The following is a 20,855-nucleotide window of genomic DNA, read 5'->3' on the forward strand; positions in this document are numbered from 1 at the left end:
ACACTTGGCGATTTTGGAAGAAAAACTTTCATTAAGTCCCTGTTTCCAGCTAATTCAAAATTAGTAGTAATTCTCCGAATTTGACTTGACTCTGAAATAGCTTAGAGCTTTGAGTGGCTTGTTGTACAGACTGACTCGAAACGCGGACGATTTACATCTAACACTTAATCAGAATATACTGGATATCGTTGACGTACAGTTATTACAAAGGTAGTTGAAGTAGCGACTGATGGTGAATACACATAGACAACATATGCTATTTGTCGATAAGTCTGCGATGAAGTATCTGCAAATTATCGACTTTCATGAAACATATAAAGTAAGCAAAGGGATACTTCCTTCTGAGGCAAATATCAGCCCAACATTATTCAGTAAGTTGATGCTTAAATAGTGCTAGAAATATTAAACCATTGCCTAACAACTCAAGGTACCGCAGAACTACGGAAATGGATGGGTTCACCCATAAGCAGCGAAGAGATAATAACACGAAGACTGGATGCAGTGGAATTTTTTCTGGGAGGGAAGGGAACCCAGTTACTGTCAGAAATAAGAACGGTACTCAAGAGGGTTGGAAATACACAGGTATTTTTGAGTATCAAAACGTAATCCTGATGACATTTGTGTTGGTATTTCCGTATGAAAATATTCTTATTCAATAAAAGAACCTAGTGTGACTTTATGACGGTATCTTATAAATTCCTTACCAGCTAGTAATCTGGAATGTTAGCACACACAGGCGTTCACTTATCAAGATACCGACAAAGTGTTTAGGGGTACGCAAAATATAGTTACTACATGTACAATCCTTAAGTGGAGAAATATTGAAAGTTCACTTGACGGTTGTAAAACGCAACCACTAGCAATTATGTCAAACCACTGGATTTCACTCAGGCTACTTTGGTCCGACAACAGAGTAAAAACATCTATAGACAGTGCACACAGACAATAGTAAAAAGTACCGTCCTTAAAGCTTCGGGTTAACAATAGATTGATTTTGTTAAAAATGGACTATATGTCTCCGCCCGAAATCTTGATAACATTAGTCTGTTATCTCGACTATCCACAACTCAGACACACAATAAATAGGAATCGAAGAAAAAACTTGGTGAATTATCGTCGAAACACTATGTAGGTCATGAATTTTAACTAGCAAAGTCTGACTTATGAAATCTGCCATTTACTAGACTCGCCTTCAAAAACAGCAAGTGGTAAGAACACCTACATATCATATTAGAATACCAAGCAAACTTAAACTTATGATCTACCCTGAGTTTGCACAACTAAATATTTTGAAAACTTTCCAGCCCATGAATAATCATTCATTTTCAGAAAATTATTCTCAGAATGCAAACATCTTCAGCTATACCAAGTGACTGGAGAATAATAATACATGTAAGACAAACATTGTGAAAAGTAATGACGAATCAAAGACTTTAGATGCAATGGAAGCTCTTATTACAATGTGTAAACCATACTGTGAGAAATTGTATCCTGTCCAGGAATTGTTTCTAGCGAAATTCGACCCAGCAATCATAGGAAGCGTTAAATCATGGCTAATTCATGTGATCGACACGGAGAAGACGGAAAAAGAACAAAGATTTGTGGTTCGACGTGGAGTTGACACTACCTTGGACAAATGTAAGTGGTGCCCTATGTCTATGAAATACTGATTTACTGAATAGATCTACGTTACAGTTATTAATTAGTTTCTAGTTAGTCACAACGTAAAATTTCGTAAGTACGTACACCAGTTCGAGTTGCCATACCACATTAGCACACAGATGCAGTTATCGATTCAAATCCCATAGTGGTAGAAGTAGTAAGAGTGTAAGCAGTAATCCGAAAGATTAGGGTTTGAAGATGTTATTCAATGAGTATAATCTAGTGAAATAAAATTTGGAAAGAGAAAAAGGATAGAGACATGAAGAATTCAGATTAGAAATTGGTAGAACACAAAGAGTGGACGCACCTTCGCCATTGCAAACGATTTTGAGCCATATCACTCAAGGTCCCTGACCATCGATTGTTATCATCTCGCGAATCCCAACCAGGTAGTCTACACCTACCAACATGGTTCAGTCCACTTGTCAGTGACCTCATGGATTTGTGCCACGTTTTGGTCTGTCCGCCCCTAGCTTTCTCCCAACCTACTCCTACACCATAAAGCATTGCATGTCGGGGCAGTCGGTGGTTGGGCATACGTAACGTGTCCCAGTCATCTCAACTGAAGTTTCACTACTTCATCAATCGATTTGCCATCCTTACCTCGTATCCGATTCCTAACAACTGCATTACTTACTCGGTGGTCTCAATACACGAGCAATGCTTTAAAGACACCTATGGTTGAATACTAGCAGCCTACGAATATCCTCTACTCTTATTGGCCATGTTTCACTGCCGATATTGAAAAATACAAAACCAAGAGCCACTATGAAAATACTTCCTGCAAAAGGAATGTTACTAAAAAAATCTGAAGTCGACTATCGTCGACACTTGGGAAAAGAATGATATATCGAGTTAGATTTACTTTTACAGGTCAATAGTCTGACTTTCAGCAAATGTAGGAATTAGTAACAAATGCGTCTGTCAAAAACGAACAGTGACCAAGTGTACGCTAATATGTACTTTTAGTGAGACTGTCGATTATAACCCTAAAAAAGTGAAGTGTAAAAGTATTCTCTGTTAAGTGACTAGGCTGGATAACTTTTATATAAAAGAAACAATATTATACAGCTTATCTACAACTTTGAATATTACACGTACGTAGCTAATCTGCAGCTATAAATTAAGTGCAAATCGATTAATATAAATGAACGCGAACAACTACTACATACCAGAGTGGGTTGCGAAGTACTAGAAGTCTAGATAAATCACAACAAACCTGGATAGACTAATGAATGTGTCGCACTTACGTTAACGTAATAGATAATTTGATAGAGTAATCATATTAATGCAATCTCCCTATATTAGCCTCAGTGATATATTTTATTTTGTTTAGGGAATGAAACATATGCTTGTCTTCCAGACTTGCTGTCACAGTTGGCAGAAGATGAACTTGGGAAATTACGAGAAAATATACGAACATGTGGACTAATTTACTTTCCTTTAGTAAGTAGTTACCCGATTACCAGTATATTCTGACACTTAAACAGAAACTATTAAGGCAAACTTCCTTTTGATTTATCCAGGTGGGTTATCTGTTGAAGATTCCAAAAGTAGAAGTAGAAACTCCCGATATACAGTTGAGCGGGCTGGAATTCGCTGTAAGTTGTGAAGTTAATGCTACTAACGTAACTGATAAAAGACACATTTACCGGCTTCTCAACTTCGAATTTAGCGTTTGATGCATTAGTAGCAAAAAAGCTTAAATGTTAAATGAGCTCATGTCTGTAATTTCGGTAGCTAACAAGTTGACTAGTGAAATTGGGCATAGTTTTCTACAAAAAATGACTCACAAAATTGTCAAGATTCTGTATTTCCTAAACCTCACTGTTGACATCTTTAGAGGTTCTCACAATACTAGGTAGGGAGTCAATAGTATGATAGTAATAGAAAGTTTAAGAATTAGGAAAGACTAAAGCTCAACAACTAGTCATTCTGAAAAAGACCTACTAATACCAGCTATAAACAAAATTCACTATATAGATACAGTGGGAATACTTGAAGTTTAACATCGAAATGTCAAGGCTAGATGTTATTCTTATTGAATAAGACCCCATATATTCATTAGATAATAACAGAGAACTCCAACTGTTTTGGTCAGTTTACAGATAACGAGATGGCATACTACCGAAACGAAACTACACGCAGTAAGTAATGCCCTATTTTATTGAATTAGTTTTTTTGTTTCAGTTCTGGATCAACGCTACGGTGATGTGATGTACGCCATTGTTGGTAAGTGCGAAAAGCCACATAATTTAAACACAATCAAAATTTGTGAATAAACGGTATTAGTGTGTTCTTGATATCAGCAAAGAAAGAAATGAATTGTGAAAACCACGTAATAACAAGGTCATGACTTGCGGCTTCTTAAGATATTTTAGTGTATGAACAAATGAATCCAAAAACATCTAAAATGAACTTAACACTTACGTATTGACTAGTTTTCTCTTAGTCGGAAATCCCGATGAAAGTACGCCTGTGGTTGTTCATTAGCTAATATTTTAGGAGCTACTGTTCATAACGTCGCTCTTTGATGACAGGAAAGTTAGGATCCAACCACACAACTAATGGATAAGCACCAAGCCACTTCGTGGTGCAACATTAACACAACGAATCACACTCGACTAAACTTAGGCTATAGATAAACTTTACAAAAGAGCTTAAGCGAGCAACATCCAATCTTTACTGCTATGTAAAAACACCTGAAGCGTCTTTCCAGCAGTATTTTAAAAGTAGGATGAGGTGAGTTTGGTATCAGACCGTAATTACTATTTTCTTATTTACTCTCGAGAACTCAAGCCATAATTGATGCGTTAACGCAGTGAGGTGCCAAAAGTGAGTCCATTATTGCAGATTTAATTTTTAATACATTAGGAAGCATGTGTACTCTTTTGAAGAGATGTCCGCATAGATAAGATGACAACCTCACTTAATATGGAGTAGAGGCGCACTCGCACCAACTCGATTTAGATTGACACATTATCTGAAATTTAATCAACATACCACAGCTTGGAAGCATAGATGATCCTGACCGGCGAACACTCAGAACACGGCTGGTAATTCATTTGTGGCCCGGCTTACCTGTGTGCAAGGCTATTGAGTCAGAAGTTAATTCTAAGACTTTCCAGTTGGTGAGTTATACACATTAAAAACAACCATGAGATTTACATGATGGGGTGAATTCAAGCTTCAGCGTCATGTCAAACGTGAGTTACTATTCTGAAGTCTAGCGAAGCAGACTAGTTTCATTACTTAAACAACATCAAAAGTTAAAACATTAACTACCTCAGGTCTACCACTCTATACGACTAGCCAGATACTAGGGATTTGTAATTTCGGAATCCCAAGTAGACTTTCTTATCTGTGAAGAGATTCCTTTCATCCCAGTCGAAACATATGTTTGGGATTAAAACCATTAACAATTCTCGAGTATCTCTTTATAAGGTCCAGACAATCAGCCTACAGTGCTTCTGAGTATCTTAGGGTTAGCTTGACACTGACGTTTATGATAGGTTTATCAAACCCACTAATAGTTAATAGGGTGAGGCCCATTGGTAGTGCCCTGATAAAGCTCTAACCTACTACTAACATATAATCCCTTATGACGGACCAACTTTTGGGATGCTGGCTATGAAGATGCTGTTCATGTTCACTGACTTTCTTTGTCCATCTCCTACAGAAAGTCTAGAATAAAGACCTCTACATTGTCCCAGTAACCAACGAACTCTTTCCGAAATACTCACTTGATGTTCCCATCTCCATTACACCAGGTAGTCACAGACATACATGTTTAAACTAGTGTTGTGGTCCAAACGAAGATTGCAAACTGAAGCAGAACTCTAACCTGGACCGACAATATTTTATTTGAACATACCGTCTACTTTGTTGCTTATCGGATCTGACAGCACAAGTGTTCAGCACTTTAAATGACCCCATCCATAATTAATAGAAAGGAAGCGCGTGAGCAATAAAAATGTTTTGATATAACGCTACATACATGGCGACTAATAGTTTGTTTAATCCTTAAGCATTTCAACGGTCAGTTTAATATGCCATCAGTCCACCTAGTATTGGCAGTAAGAACCCATTTCGCAAATGTACTCTAGTCCTTCTAATTAACAATGATTATCAATGGAGTTGCTGACCATTCGAAACTAAGTACATCGCTTTGGAGTAGTGAGAGACACACATTAATCCATAAATTCCAATCATCCTTTTGGATTTTACCACTCGTCAAACTTCCCAGTAAGTTAGGACATTAAAAGCGACCTGGTGATTGTGAGCACCCACTGGCGTAGAAACGTCTCTTCCTAGGACGGCACTATCATGGAGTAATTATCATTAGGAAGACTTACTGTGGCTATCCAGTGAAGTGAATTGGACCATACCTTTGGAAGTATATTTTGATGGTCAGTACCGCTGTTCATCTCTGCTAATAATATTCGTGACTTCAGGAAATACCATGACAACCACCACAGGATGCACATATGCCAATAAGAAACTGGTCAACTGCAGTCCTAAACATCAATAGGAAGACTCAAACAACCAATACAAGATGAACCCAACTTCACTGCATTGCAAAATCAAGTGGCTATCTGGACTCAATAGCTAAATATACGACGCGATGACGTTCGGAGCGAACTGCACCGGGTTCGAGTCCCGGAGCGAACATTAACTCTGGGATGCAGGTGCGCCCAAGTAACAAGCCTGAAGTAAGACGAAGGATCCCACTGCTAGCTACCATTTATTTCTACCTATAACTATAGACAAGTTGGGAAATAATAAACTAAGATGGCTCTCCACAGAATAACTGAATGGAGCAGGGACCCAGTTGTACACACGTGTACTCACCAAAACCACGTCAACCGTATTTGACAAATGATGCGACTGTATAGGGACGATTTTTGAAACGCTCAAGTCATTTGGTTTTCAACTCAATCTAAAGAAAAGATACGATATTATACGGGATTTGTCAGTATGTATTGAATTCGGTTGGACCGCAGGCAAAGTCTCGCCTAAGAATTTTACCAATTATTCGCTATTTTACTTTGACCCATTTTATTAGCAAATGAAAATGCGACCATGAGATTGAAAGTCATAAAAATAATTACTTACTTAACTATATAAACATTTAGCTAATCCTATTTATGAAACTTTTAGACGCAGAAACCACGATCATGCATCATCTTCAAGATCGCTTACTAATTTACACGCAGAGTATACTCCAAGCATCCCAATTTGCTGCGGAGATAGACTGGTAAGTCGCTAATTTATTACTACACACGAAACGGACACTTAATTATATATATATATAATTTCGGAACTTTCCCTACAACCAGATACCATAATTCAAGCAACTTCCCAGCTAAATGATCAACATAAGTAGGGAAGCACAACTTAGGTTAGTACATAACAAAAGTAGTAAATTCTGTAAAGCAACAAAACAGAACATTTTCGCCATAACCACTTAGGTGATTTATGTTAGTGAATTACCATCCTGTTTTGTACGTCAATATAAGTGTATATCTAAATAAGCCGAACACTATAATCATCGAGATGAACTATTAAGGCTGACACATGTGAGTACCTTACGAATGCAAAACTAGTAGGGGCCCAGACCAGTTGAGGATATTCCCTTCAGTCTAGCAACGCATGAGGGTAACAATAATAAGCAAACAATAAGAACAGCCGTGGCCTCGTAGGTAGATGTACTGGCAAATACTTACTAAAACTACTTATTATACTAGCAGAGCTCTTATTGTTTAAACTGATAACTGAAGGTGAATTTCCCTTATTCCTTAAAGCTTTAGTACCACTTGTATTACATTGCTGTTTCAGTTTATGCGCCTTCGCTATGGCTGCCAAGCATATGGAATGGACTCGACCGAAAATAGTGGACGAGAACTGTATACATATTTATAAAGGATGGTATCCTATACAGCAAACAGTATCCACAAACATAATTAAAAACTCATTTTACTCTGATGGATCTAAGCATAAGATAACATTGCTGACTGGACCGAACGGAAGTGGAAAAAGCATCTACATGAAGACTGTAAGTAAACCTACGAGTGATTGTGGACCTTGATTACATTCCTGAAGCGTAAACTATGCCACCAAAAATAGCAAGTTGAATTAGGATGTTGATAGCACTTTGGCCCCAAATACCCTGGTACGGCCGAGAGTGGGGGAAGTCAGCTCCCCCTCTCGGAATGCTCTCACATGGCCACGCGTATATAGCCTCTGCCATGGAAGTCCTACCCATTGCCTTCTCGTGGCGCGGGTGTTGTTTACGAAATTGAGAGGACGAAAAGCGAATGTCTGGCGCTTTAACAGGGTTGGTGGGGACGGAGAGTTCACCTGGGGGAGTTGGAAAACCCTGATCCCAAACCAATGGTGCACATGGGCTCCAGTATCCTGAACGAACAAATGGCGTGTGAACCAATTGTTGGTCACCGGCTACCATGGGACTGCATCTCTTTACGATACTCCACTGCCTTGGGGATCAGACCTTTAGGTGAAAGGCTCGACCCCCTAAGAAAACCACCTGCTTCGGTCTGGATACCCGGGCAGTATCACAGTCCTCACACAAATCAAATGAGATTTGTGTGGCGCATATATCTCTGGTGTCCCTTTGTACCTATATTTATGTGTTAAATTGAATTACTGCACTTTGACTTACTTTACCTCAATTTTCCCTAACAATATATTCCCAATAAAAAGAGAAGAGTTAATAATTGTGTAGCTGAAAGATACAGAGTCCCGGAGAAGTATGCCGAGATTATTTTCAGTACTGAGGCATCAGGGTGAACCGTAAAACTGGCCATGCGACAGAATATTCTAAGTCATAGATGATGAGCAAATTGAACTATGTTCACGAAGCAATAGTTACATGATACAGTCTCATTATCTCCATAAGTAATCCCTCGCGGTACCTGGTGCTCGATTGGGTAAAGTTTTGATATAAAAAGAACTTTATTCATGCCAAAGGGTACACCATCGAAATCTCCATTGCTCAGTGATTTTACAGGATTTGGATATAGATGTTCTTTTAAAGTTACAGACATGGACCGATACAATGTGATTGTAATTTATATCCGAACTTTCGATGCTTCGTGTGGATAAATCATCTAAAAATGACTAAATTATAGTTTTGGACCAAAATATTCCGAAGTTTTGAGACGCGACCACAAACATAACTACAGAGGAACTAATTGCAATACGTGTTGGAGCATCAAATTGGAATTTTTGTGCATCAACGCTAGTTATCATTAGATGTAATATAAGGTTTGAAATTACATGTTTTCGTATCCGACTACCTTAATATCCTAGTGAGGACTTAAGTATTTATTTACCGAGGTAAAGTACATTGCTGGCAAACGTATAGGCATAAAAAATATATCTGCCTAATATGTTTACTCTTTTTGCTTATTTGTAGATCGCCTTAATAACTTACTTAACACATATAGGAAGCTATATCCCGGCTGAAGGGGCAAAAATTTCTACGTTTGATGCAATACACATACTTACAGGTACAGACTCTACTGAAAGAGATAACTGTTCGACCTATATGATGGCACTTCAAATGGCCTCAGTTGCTTTAAGAAACTTAACAAGCAAAACTTTAATAATAATGGACGAGTTTGCAAAGTCCGTAAACAAGGTAAGTTTAGCACTTGGAAACTACTAGGGGAAATTGAGAGTTAGGGAAAGGCAGAGAAATTACGTCGAACTACAAATTTGATAAAACAACTACTAATACAGGTTTATGAGTTTGGTTTCGGTGTAATTACGATGCCATACAATTGTTTACATCGATGTATGTGGGAGTTCTAGTCCGTAATATGTAGTGATGTAAATTTAAACCACTAAAACCAAACTCTCATAGATCAAGAAACCTGACTACAATACCTAACAAACAGGGTGCTAGGAAATCCACAAAATGCTATACAAATAGTGAGTAGGGATGAGTATTCCCAGTGTTTGACAAGAGCATAGTATAAGACGACCCATAGAACCATGTGCAACAAATATATCTATCACGATATAATTACTGTTCAATACTTAAAACACGCAATACTATTATAACCGCCCATTGTGACCAAATTTTCATCTTTTCAGTTGGAGTTAGATGCGCTTACAATCGCTATGGCAGAATTCCTATTACTGAAAAATGAATGTCCGTATACTATCATAGCTACCCACAACCATAAAATACTAAGGCAACTCCAAATGTATGGACCGCAAGTGCAGTACTTGGTAAGTTTTCAGCTTGAGAAACATTCTAGTATTTTTAACATAAGACAATGAGGACAGTCCCTCACGAAGGAAGAGTGGTGTGTCTTTATGAAGCAGTCAATGGTTTGAATTTAAGAAGCGAGGCAATTAGTACAGCGAATGCTATAGGACTTCCGGAGAAAATTACTGAAAGAGCATTAAGTCTGAAAGATTTCTTGAGTACAATACCCACTTCTCGTATGAAGAACAGAAATAAGAGGTAGTTCCTCGCCTGAATCAACCTATTTTACAGGGTGAAGACGGTTTTGAAGCTACTTCATGGGACAGACACGGGTAGCGGTGGGATAACGTTAGACAAAATCTTTAACTCTAATTTTCATGAACTTTTAGAAAGTCTAGACTAATGTAAAAGTGAAGGTCGGGAACCAGATAAATAAAGACGTTTTAAAGAAATCACTGTTGTTTTTTTATCTCTGCTATCGAATTTTAGAAAAATACGGAAATAAATTTTTTAAACCTTAATGAAGTAAGAAAAACCTGTAGTGCTACCGACGGCCGACATATGTATCCATTGCAAAGAAAACAAATATTCACAAAAATAACAATGATAATCATAGTCAGGGGGAATATTGTACAGGGGCAGTGAATAATTTTAACTATGAAACGAAAGAATAAAAGGATGCTCTAATGCTCTGGAACAGGTAATTCGTTCTGACGGGATGTACACCAACATCTCTTTTACAAGATCGAAAGCCAGGCGCTTGTAGAGGTCAGAATTAGAAAACCAGTAGTCACCAAGAGGTTTTAAAACTCTCCTAACATAACGAGACTCTGAAGAAGCAGGAGACCAATCTAACCGACCATGGCGAAAATAACGTCGTCGACGGGACACCTTTGTCATACATTTTGGGAGAGTCCCTAGTAAACGTTCCATCATAGCTAGGTGCTCAAGGTTATCATGTGTCATGAATAAACATTGTCCTGTCACCAATTCGTACAAAATACATCCTATAGACCATACGTCAGCAGATCGATCCCATCCAAGCTCCATAACAACTTCAGGAGCACGGTAGTGTCGTGTCTGTATGGTGGTCGAGTGGTGATCTTCATCGAAAGTGGCTGATCCGAAGTCTATGAGCTTTATGGATGGATTACGGATTCGTCGTACTGTCCTGCCACGATGGTTAACATAAACTTCGTCGTAAGTACCATCAACAAATAAAATATTCTCAGGTTTCAAATCTGTGTGTGTGAGCTTATTTCGATGCAAAAAGGCAACAGCCTCACACAACTGCCGGACAATTATTGCACATTGTTCAATGGTGTACGGTTCATAGTCATTTTTTTCAAGAAATGTGAAAACACTTGGACCAAGTAGAGGAAATACAATATAGAAGTGTTCATGCCATTCAAAGAAATCTATAGATGATATACAATGGGATCGATCTTTGGCATCTAGTCTTGCAATCGTTTCTAAAACATTAACCTCGTGACGTGCAGCATCACTATAATCACTCTGAGGTTTAAGAGCCTTGACAGCAGTCAACGTATTTGTGTACAAGTCAAAACATTCAAAAACTTGCCCATAGCTACCCTCTCCTAGTATCTTCTCCACTCGAAAGCGTCGCTTGATAATGTCACCGACCGGTACAATAGCAGATGGTTTGCGTTTGTGGTGCTCATGACTAGCTTTCCTTCGTGCCTTTTCATCGCGACGCTTCTCTTCTCTCTTCCGACGTGCTATTTGCTTGTCATCTCTGTCAGGGAGTCTCGGAGAACCAGAAAATTGCCCATTATGTAAACGAACCCGCATTGAATGCCCATCATGGATTTCGATACTTGGACTACGCTGTCGTTCTCGCTTAGTTGGATGGTGAGGCGGAGGTTTGGTAGCATGACTAGGAGCGATGCCACTGCAGGAGGAACTGTTAGAACGGTCTCGAGGACGGCCCTTATCACCAGAGATACGTACTGCCTTACAGGTGCTCGTTGTATGATTGAAATTAGGAAGTGATACATGGGAACTATGATTCAGCCTGAACCAACGGGGATAAAAACAATCACAGACTCAGTGACACGAAAGAAATAAAAACAAGGCTATTCAAAATCAAAAGTTTATATGTGTACCTTTTACTACGTTCTGAAACACGACGTCTTTTAGGGTCTGAACAACCATAACCAGAAGATGCTTTTTCGGATGTGCTGGACCGTTTTCGATGACCAGCTGATGAAGAAGAAGTGGAACAAACAGAATCCGATACATATCTAGTTTCCTTGTTTCTGAACAGGGAATTGAAGCAACAACGATGATTGCTTTTAGAACGCCAACCATGGCTGTTAGAATCCCCTCGTCTCAAGACCATCATCAAATAGGGCGCACTTCCACTTACAGCCAACAATATGGGTACCGTACTGATGTAAACAAACGAAGTACAATCCTAAAGAGTTAAGACTGTTAACTTTTTGAACACCTTGGAAACTTATCGGTCGTTCTCATACTAAAAATACGAAACTTTTCAAACATTTTCAGGAAAAGTTTAGGGACGAACGATAAGATTATATGATTAAGAGAAGAATGGAACTTCGTGAGAGTTCGATAGTATTTCATTTTGAATCGGTAGGAATATATAAGTCCACTTTAGATATGTGGATTGGCAATGTATCCTGAAATACCTGCAAACAACCATCATCAAGCGATTCCGGACGTTTTATCTTATCCCCCAAATGCCCTGGTACAGCCGAGAGTGGGGAGAGTCCACTTCTTCTTCATCAGCTGGTCATCGAAAACGGTCCAGCACATCCGAAAAAGCATCTTCTGGTTATGGTTGTTCAGACCCTAAAAGACGTCGTGTTTCAGAACGTAGTAAAAGGTACACATATAAACTTTTGATTTTGAATAGCCTTGTTTTTATTTCTTTCGTGTCACTGAGTCTGTGATTGTTTTTATCCCCTAGGTATTTCCCTTTCGATTGATGACACAAAATACTTATATCTACCAGTAGCGCATACCACATATCAGTCTAAAAGTTGGAGTTAACGACAATAATGGCGCCGTTAATGTTCAAAATTGAATCTTGTTTCAAAAAGCACAGAAGCCTGCGACAACTAAGAACCACTTACTAGAAATACCTTAAGAATAGTGATTTATATGCTTATTATTTCAGTTATTTGACATAATCTGAGCTGATAATAGTAGCTGAGAGAGCTTTTCCGATTTCTTTAACTGCCGAAAACGCGTGGCGCTTCAGGTAAATCTAGGAGCGTGTCCCAGTAATTCGCGACAGAAGTCCCATGTCCAGAATGTGCATTTCTCTTTTGCCAGTGAGAATGTAGCAGAATATCGTTTAATCGACGGTATTTTTGATATTTGATTAACGTGATGGAGTATGTCTTCGAAAGTTCGGGACTATGAGGTCCAATTTCAAGTTATGATTGTATACAGATCACTTTGCCGACAGACAGCTAAGATTCAAACCGGCACGACGTAGTAAGCAGAATATGATGACAATTAACAGGAGATTCAAAACCAATGCTGACCGGAAATATTGTGTGTACTGTGATACAAAGGGAGGAAAACTGTATTTATAGTCCAGCTGCAATAACATGTGAGGAGTTATCAGGAAGGTCATGATTTGTTTTCGGAGTATGTTATAAAATTATAAAACTTAGTTCTGCAGATATAACTATATTTTTAACGGTCTACAATTTCATGTTCTTGGTACTGAAGACTGCAACTTTACAATCTGTACTGACACATAGATTTTTTTGGTCATAAGTTTTATCTAGGTTGAATCGTACCTAAAACTGGAACACCAAGTACGTGTCTAATCCTATTCCAGTCTGTTATTCTTGATGTGCATTCATCCTAGCACTCGGTGACGAAAAGAAGAAGGACAATTTCTCAATAATGGCTCCCTTGGGGAAAAGCAATCACGCCATGCTGGCCTACAGTTCTATCAGTAAAACTGAGTAGAGACATCCTACCGACAACTGGCGCTGGAATTTCAAACGGTTAGATCTGTCCCCTTTACAAGACAATCTACAGCACGCGAACTAGGAAGTTCACCATAAACTTGATGTAGATGCTCATTGGGATTTCCTACGGCACACAACCTTATGTGCCATAAAGCAGTCTGTTCCCCTAATGGTCCCCAAAATCCACAAGCAACCTACAGTCATCAATGATCGCACTCTTCGTTTGCTAAAGGTATTACTGGACAGTATACAATCGAAATGGCAATATTAGCACATATGGGCAACTCAAACAAGTAAGGAATATATGCACAGAGGCAATAAGAGAAGACAGGCTTCAGTATCAGGTAAGGCTTATCGACACTGAGAACCTTCAGGCTACCGTCAGGTAGCACTTCTCTCAATAACCTCAAAAGTTATGGAGTCCCTGATATGCGAAAATCTACACTACTCCTTACCATCAATAAGCTTCTTTCCAATCCAACAGCACGGTTACAGGAAGAGTCACTGTTGTGTTACCGACCTGCTGATCGCGGTGGACAGATGGACAACCATCCTTGACTGTAAGGGGATGGCTGACGTCATATACTTTGACTTCTCGAAAGCTTTTAACAAGATCAACTATATATATCTTATCACTAAGTTTAAACGATTAGGTGTCAAATCACTTTCAATTGATTGGCTCGTTTCATATCTAAAAAATCGGTATTTTAAGGTCAGGGTTAATTTCGCTTTCTCCCAAGCTATGGAATGTCCTTTTAGGGTCCCCTAAGGTTCAGTACTGGAACCTCTTCTTTTCTTAATTTATATAAACGATTCTTCCAAAAGGAGGTATCATCCGGTTTATTACTTTTCGCCGATGGTGTAAAAACTGTACAAAAAAAGTATGTGACCAAGAGGATAAACTGACACTTTAGGAGGATCTGACTTGACTTCACAATTTGGGCATATATCAACGGACTTATCTTTAAAACTTCAAAGTGTAAAGTAGTCCATCTGAGACATGTTACAGACTACAACCACAACTTAGGTGACTCCCCTCTAGAAGTATTGTTAAATCCAAACTAAGGTTTGGCTGAAGAATAACTGTCTCGGTAGTTAGACACCCACTATTTTCCCTTTGAAATTAGGACAAGGTGATTGGGGAAATAACGGTTCTAAATTTCATCATAAATACAAATGTACATTATTACCTAAACAAATATTACCGCTCAGTTATTCAATCAATAATTGTCCCCTTAATAATGGATCTAAATTACAATAAATAGACAAATTGATAAGGAATATAAGAAAATAACCGAACGCACCAAAAATGTGTTATTCTATCCTTTCTGGATAGACCTAATAAAAATCCGTCCAAAAGATAGTAGTTTGTTGTTTTATAACACAAAGTGTTTCCAATTCTGGAAAAGTGTTTCAATTCACAATCAAAATGCACACTCCCAGTCAACTCAAGCAATACAATTAAAGAGGGAACAATCAATATGGCTGCCACCAAGATTAAGTATCAACTAAAAAAACATAAATACAGTTCCGGAAGAAACATAGGAACTCAGTGAAAGTAAAAGAAAAATGGGAAAACTATTATAAAATGAAATATTACAATCTCAAATGGCATAAAAAAACTAACAAAATGTACAACTAAATAAACCAATGAGAAGAAGCTGCAAATATGTGCATGGAGGCATTTTCACACACAAAACCTTCCAAATAGATCTTACAGGTATCACAAGTTGAAAAAAATCTAAGAGTGTTGGTACCTTACAATCTGAAGTCTTACGATAGCTGCGACAAAAATGCCTTCCGAACAAACCTTCCACTGGTAACATTGAAGTGCATTTCGGTCAGTTCGACTGAAGACGTCTCCCCATAATCCTCAACAGTTTTATTCGTCCCATTTAGAGTATGGTGACATAGCATTTTAGAATTATGATCTAATTAGTTATTAGTACTACTCTTATAATAGACCTAAGCCTAGAATTGTAGATTTGTCAGGATGCAACTGCCTAATCTATAAGATCTTACTTGGAAGTCGCATAATTTTCGACACCGACTCATCGTGTTGTAACAGTCACCAATATATGGTGGAGAACACATTCAGGCTGGAGATAGAACAATATTTTCAATATGAATAAAAGTTACACAAGGATGATTACACCTTGAAGTTACCACCAGTATCGTAGTTTTACACCTATAATCGAATCGTCCCCCACTCAGTTAAAATCAGAAGTCACAAGCGAAGAGGTTGGAAAGATATATTTGATGCGTTATCAATATATCGAGAAGCGGTTGATCTAATCTGGCTAGTAAACGTAGATGTTTCCCACGCTGAGCTGTAACGTGATCTGATCCGGATGCATGACCGAGCGCCTTCAGTTAAACAAGTTCACTAAAACTAATGTGGTCAGCATCCAATGTCGAATACTTACAGAGCTATTGATTTTGGAGAATTATTTACAGCTACAGCTTGTGTGGTTCGGGCCCAATGCCACTATAGTATTTTCTCCCTCACCCACACTCTGAAACGTACCCAATGGCAAGCCACGAAATCAGTTCGGGGACTCATATTCAAGCCTTATGAAGAGCGCCTTCAATCACTGGACCTTTACCCATTAGCGTACAGGCGTCTTATGGGTGACCTTCTAGTGATTTACAGCATCCTTAACACTTCTGGCTATCCCCTTAGACAGTTACTTAAGCTTAGTCTTAACATAAACCTTAGGGGTATGACGCAGAAACTGGAGACATAATACAGTAGAACGGACTGTGGTCACACCCTTTACTCCTTAAGAGTAGTTAAATGATGGAATCCGCTGACGGCTGAGTTAGTTCAAGCGACCTCCCAGGCGTTGTTCAGGAGAAAACTCGACATATTCTTAAGGACTAAAGATAGTTTTTTACTATGATTTGCCAACTTTTTTTATTTTTTCTCCCATTTCGTTAATATACTTAGGCTCCTACTTGGAGACATTGGTGATCCACTGCTACTAGATACGGAAACACATTGAGCGAAAGTTTCTTATATTTCGTCCAGAACAATTTAGATTTTAAGGACAAATTCTCAGTTCTGTTTGTGAGATCTCAAAAGTATGAAATAACTTATTTATAGATGTATACTATAAAACGCCAAAACCTTTACGTTATATATATGATTAAATCGAGTAAACTTTGAACTTGTATTCAATGAATTAAATGATAGAACTTTCGTTTGCCATGTAGGCTATCTAGTTAGACATTACTTTCAGGGTCCAGCTAATTAACTATTATTCAGTAATACTGAATAGTCGACTAAATGATTAATTCAAAAAATAGATCTATCACTAGTTTTTTGACGAACGTAATTTGGCGTTATGCTAGTCTTTCTGATGGTAAAGACATATTGATTTTAATACATGTATAAAATTTTACTAGAAATAAAACTGGTCTTAAACTGCAAACATTTGTTTGAATCCATTTGAGGTTACGTATCTTACAAAATGTACTATCATGGGTAAAGTGTCAGCTTTTAGATGATATCCTGTAATCGCTATAGCGTGTGGTGGACCGAAATATATTAATTCCAAAAATAATGACGAATTTATTACGAGAGAAACTAATGTGTTGATATACTAAATATAAATAAAACACAAGAAAATTATACTGGACATTACTTAAAATATTAAGCATAGGCATGTTCTAGTTTCTTTTGGTTTTGTAATTCACAATTATGATAATTAGAAGTATTTGAATTGTAGTATAAACTAGTAATCCCAGGAATAACGCAATTTAATCAAGAAGTATCAGAAGAGCCCGAACGAATGTATTGTATTTGGAATTCAAAATTACAACAGTCATCAATACGAAGAAGTCATTGATTTATTTAAACACTACAACCGCCACAGCTCGAATTGGAGTGTAAGTGTCTGTAATCGATTGTTTGTCTTCTTCTTAAGTTCATCTTACATCGGTCCGAAAGTGTATTGGATGTAGACTCTTTATTATCTAGAATGCACTCATTAGTATTAGAATTAACAACCGAAATTGGAACAGACTAACCTGGGTTCTGGAATTGTATACAATCAGCACTCCGGCTTTGTAGTGAAACCATTGATATTTAGAATTTGCATCATGGACTTTCCAACAATACCCTCCCCCACGAAATAATGTTGGGTCCTTACTTCGCAATGTTTTAGCCAATATGACGTTCCCAATTTGCATTATCTTCTCAAATCTTACGCATCGACTACTGTATGTGAGTATTTGGGGATAAACACTGATATATAATTTGAGGTATTCCATCATGTGACATTGACTTGAATAAAAATCATGATACATATTCTTTTTGTTATTCATATTAGAATACACAGATGGATATGCATTGATATATGTAATTAACACATGTGATTCAATTAGGCTTGATTTACCTGCGAAACAATCGAATAGAAAACATTCATCTGCCTCATATTCATTAGGATAATCTTGGACTTGATTTGGATTCTCTGTCTGTGCAAACTTCACTTCTGGGCAAGTTGGTTCTCTGATTATTTCGGTAAATTTTGCTATCCCCTCTGATTCATTATACCCCTGACTAGGGATTCTATTCAACATACATTGTTCGTCAGAGTATCCAACATATGACACAATAACATCAGAAATATGACTAGAATTCGACTCATTCGGAACATATTTTTCACATTCATTAGGAATATCATTAGAGATAAATTGATTGTGAGGACCACTGACACTTGATATGATATCAGAATTCGATTCTTCTGAAATATTTTCCTCAAATTGGTTATGAGTTTCATTAGGTAATAGATCATCAGGGAATTCAACATCTACCATGACTGAATTTGGTTTTTGATCATGATTTGACTCATTTAACATTCTATTCTCAGAGTTATAAGAAATTCCATCAGAAGTATGTGAATTATTACGACAAACCATATCTGGTTCAATATCATGAGAAATCCGATAAGTTTGTTGGTTAACAATTTTTGTCTCACAATGATTCTGAGTTTCATTTAACTCTGGACTGCTATGTGACGTTATACCACTTCTGAATAAAGGTAACTGATCATTAGAAGCATCCATCTTAGCATTACTTACAGCAAAATGAATCATGGTATTACAAACTGACTGAATGTGTCCAGCTTCACCACAGTTAAAGCATTTAGCATTACGAAATGCACATGAATTACGAGAATGAAATTTGCCACAAGATAAGCATTTACCAAAATTATTCTCACCTCTGTTGCTTCTTTGGCAGTCCCTTGTTGAATCACCTTTCATATTTCCACGAGAATAGAAATCACGATTAAACGAACGCAAATTTGATCGACCCTGAGATTGTATTTCATCATGACGACTAAGCAAAGTATTAGAATTTTTCATCGATTGAATATCAAGTTCATTCACTGCTTCGTAGTTAATACATGCAGTTCTAGCATCTTGAAAAGAACAGTTCGGCATTCTTAACAGCTCCTTTTCCAGACCTGGTATGGTAATTCCTGCAATTAACCGATCTCTCAACTGTACATGAAGTTGATCACCAAAATTGCATTTGGCAGCTTGTCTTTGCAATTCAAGGATGAAGTCTTTAACCTTCTGGTTATCCTGACGAATCATCTTATGAAATTTTGCTCTCTCACGACATTCAAAACTGATGCACTTCACATGATTTAATAGTAATTCCTTGAGAGTTGCATAGGGGAGTGAAATCGGTTTGTCTGGAAGTGCCAAAGTCTTTATAAGGCTGTATGCTTCTTTCCCGATGAATGTAAGGAAATGGGCCACAATATTAAAATCCTCATCGTCTTCTTTGGTCATAGCCCAGATTTCGAACCTCTCCATGTACTCCTCAAAAGCATTAAAACCTGAATTTATATCCAACCGTTCCATTACAGGCTCAATCGCGACGCCAATATGATAATTAGAAGTATTTGAATTGTAGTATAAACTAGTAATCCCCGGAATAACGCAATGTAATCAAGAAGTATTAGATGAGCCCGAACGAATGTATTGTATTTGGAATTCAAAATTACAACAGTCATCAATACGAAGAAGTCATTGATTTATTTAAACACCACACAATTATAAGTAGTTCGTAATCCCAACTACAAAATTGTGATGAGTAGAAGTATTTGAATTAATATGCAAACTAGGAATCCCCGAAATAGCTCAATGTAAACCAAACAGAACTAGGTAAGCACAAACGAACGTATTGCATTTGGAATTTGAAATCAGGCAGATATCAAGTACAAAAGAATCATCGGTTCATACAAACACCACAAATTGTTATAATTCGAGATGTGTATCCAGACCAAGCATGTAATGATGATATTACTGTTATCTGTAAACATAGACAGAAAATATATAAGAGTTCTGCTGTCGTAACGGCGGATAATTGAGAACAAGAAGTATATGTGTGCAGCAGTGAATTTGTGAGTTACTTAATTTGTCATGCTATGGGGGTGTTCAAGAACGGAACGGAAGATCACAAGCCATATACTTTTTAAACTACAATTTTACAGTCAATAAGAGTAATTATACAGATTATGAGAATTAATGAGAAAAAATGCAATTAATAGCAAAACCTAATTACAAAATAAGTTTACGTTGACTATTTCCACAAGTGTCGTTGTTATTTACTAATTTTAAGACAAAAGTATTTGCTATTCATAGACTTGCTTTCTTGGCCAGTTTCTCGTGATATAACAATTTCAAACATTTACATAGAAGACATTTGACAAATACCTTTTAACTACAGACATAAGATAAAAACCGCAAAACCAGTCGAGCTCGAAAATATTTAAAGATTCTAAAAGAACTGAAGACAACAAATTCTTGTTGTTGTTCGACAAAGAATTTCTTGAAATTAGTCATCAGCAACTTCTGTCTATATTTCAACTCGAAAAATATATGCACATAATATCAAGTAAAATACATAGGTTTGATTTAATATCATTCAATTAAAAAGTTTCAAAACAGTTTTATAGAATTAA

At 37.4% G+C, this 20,855-nt stretch overlaps 2 protein-coding genes across 2 annotated transcripts; one reads left to right on the forward strand and one right to left on the reverse strand.

The window, feature by feature from the left end:
- Positions 1–1,442: 1,442 nt before the first annotated feature.
- Positions 1,443–10,329, forward strand: Smp_153710 (hypothetical protein; the record flags this gene model as incomplete). The annotated part of the gene is made up of 8 exons (XM_018790838.1): positions 1,443–1,638; positions 3,853–3,894; positions 6,822–6,918; positions 7,501–7,717; positions 9,101–9,325; positions 9,784–9,921; positions 9,966–10,159; positions 10,193–10,329. The coding sequence occupies 8 exons, from the start codon at positions 1,443–1,445 to the stop codon at positions 10,302–10,304; spliced, it is 1,221 nt and encodes a 406-aa protein (XP_018645857.1). The 3' UTR covers positions 10,305–10,329.
- Positions 10,330–10,346: 17 nt separating this feature from the next.
- Smp_058620 (serine/threonine kinase) lies at positions 10,347–12,293 on the reverse strand. The gene is made up of 2 exons (XM_018790839.1): positions 12,028–12,293; positions 10,347–11,936 (listed from the first exon to the last, which is right to left on the reverse strand). The coding sequence occupies exons 1-2, from the start codon at positions 12,264–12,266 to the stop codon at positions 10,553–10,555; spliced, it is 1,623 nt and encodes a 540-aa protein (XP_018645858.1). The 5' UTR covers positions 12,267–12,293; the 3' UTR covers positions 10,347–10,552.
- Positions 12,294–20,855: the final 8,562 nt, after the last annotated feature.

This window comes from Schistosoma mansoni, assembly GCF_000237925.1.
Source record: "Schistosoma mansoni, WGS project CABG00000000 data, supercontig 0013, strain Puerto Rico, whole genome shotgun sequence".
Lineage (NCBI taxonomy): Eukaryota > Metazoa > Platyhelminthes > Trematoda > Strigeidida > Schistosomatidae > Schistosoma > Schistosoma mansoni.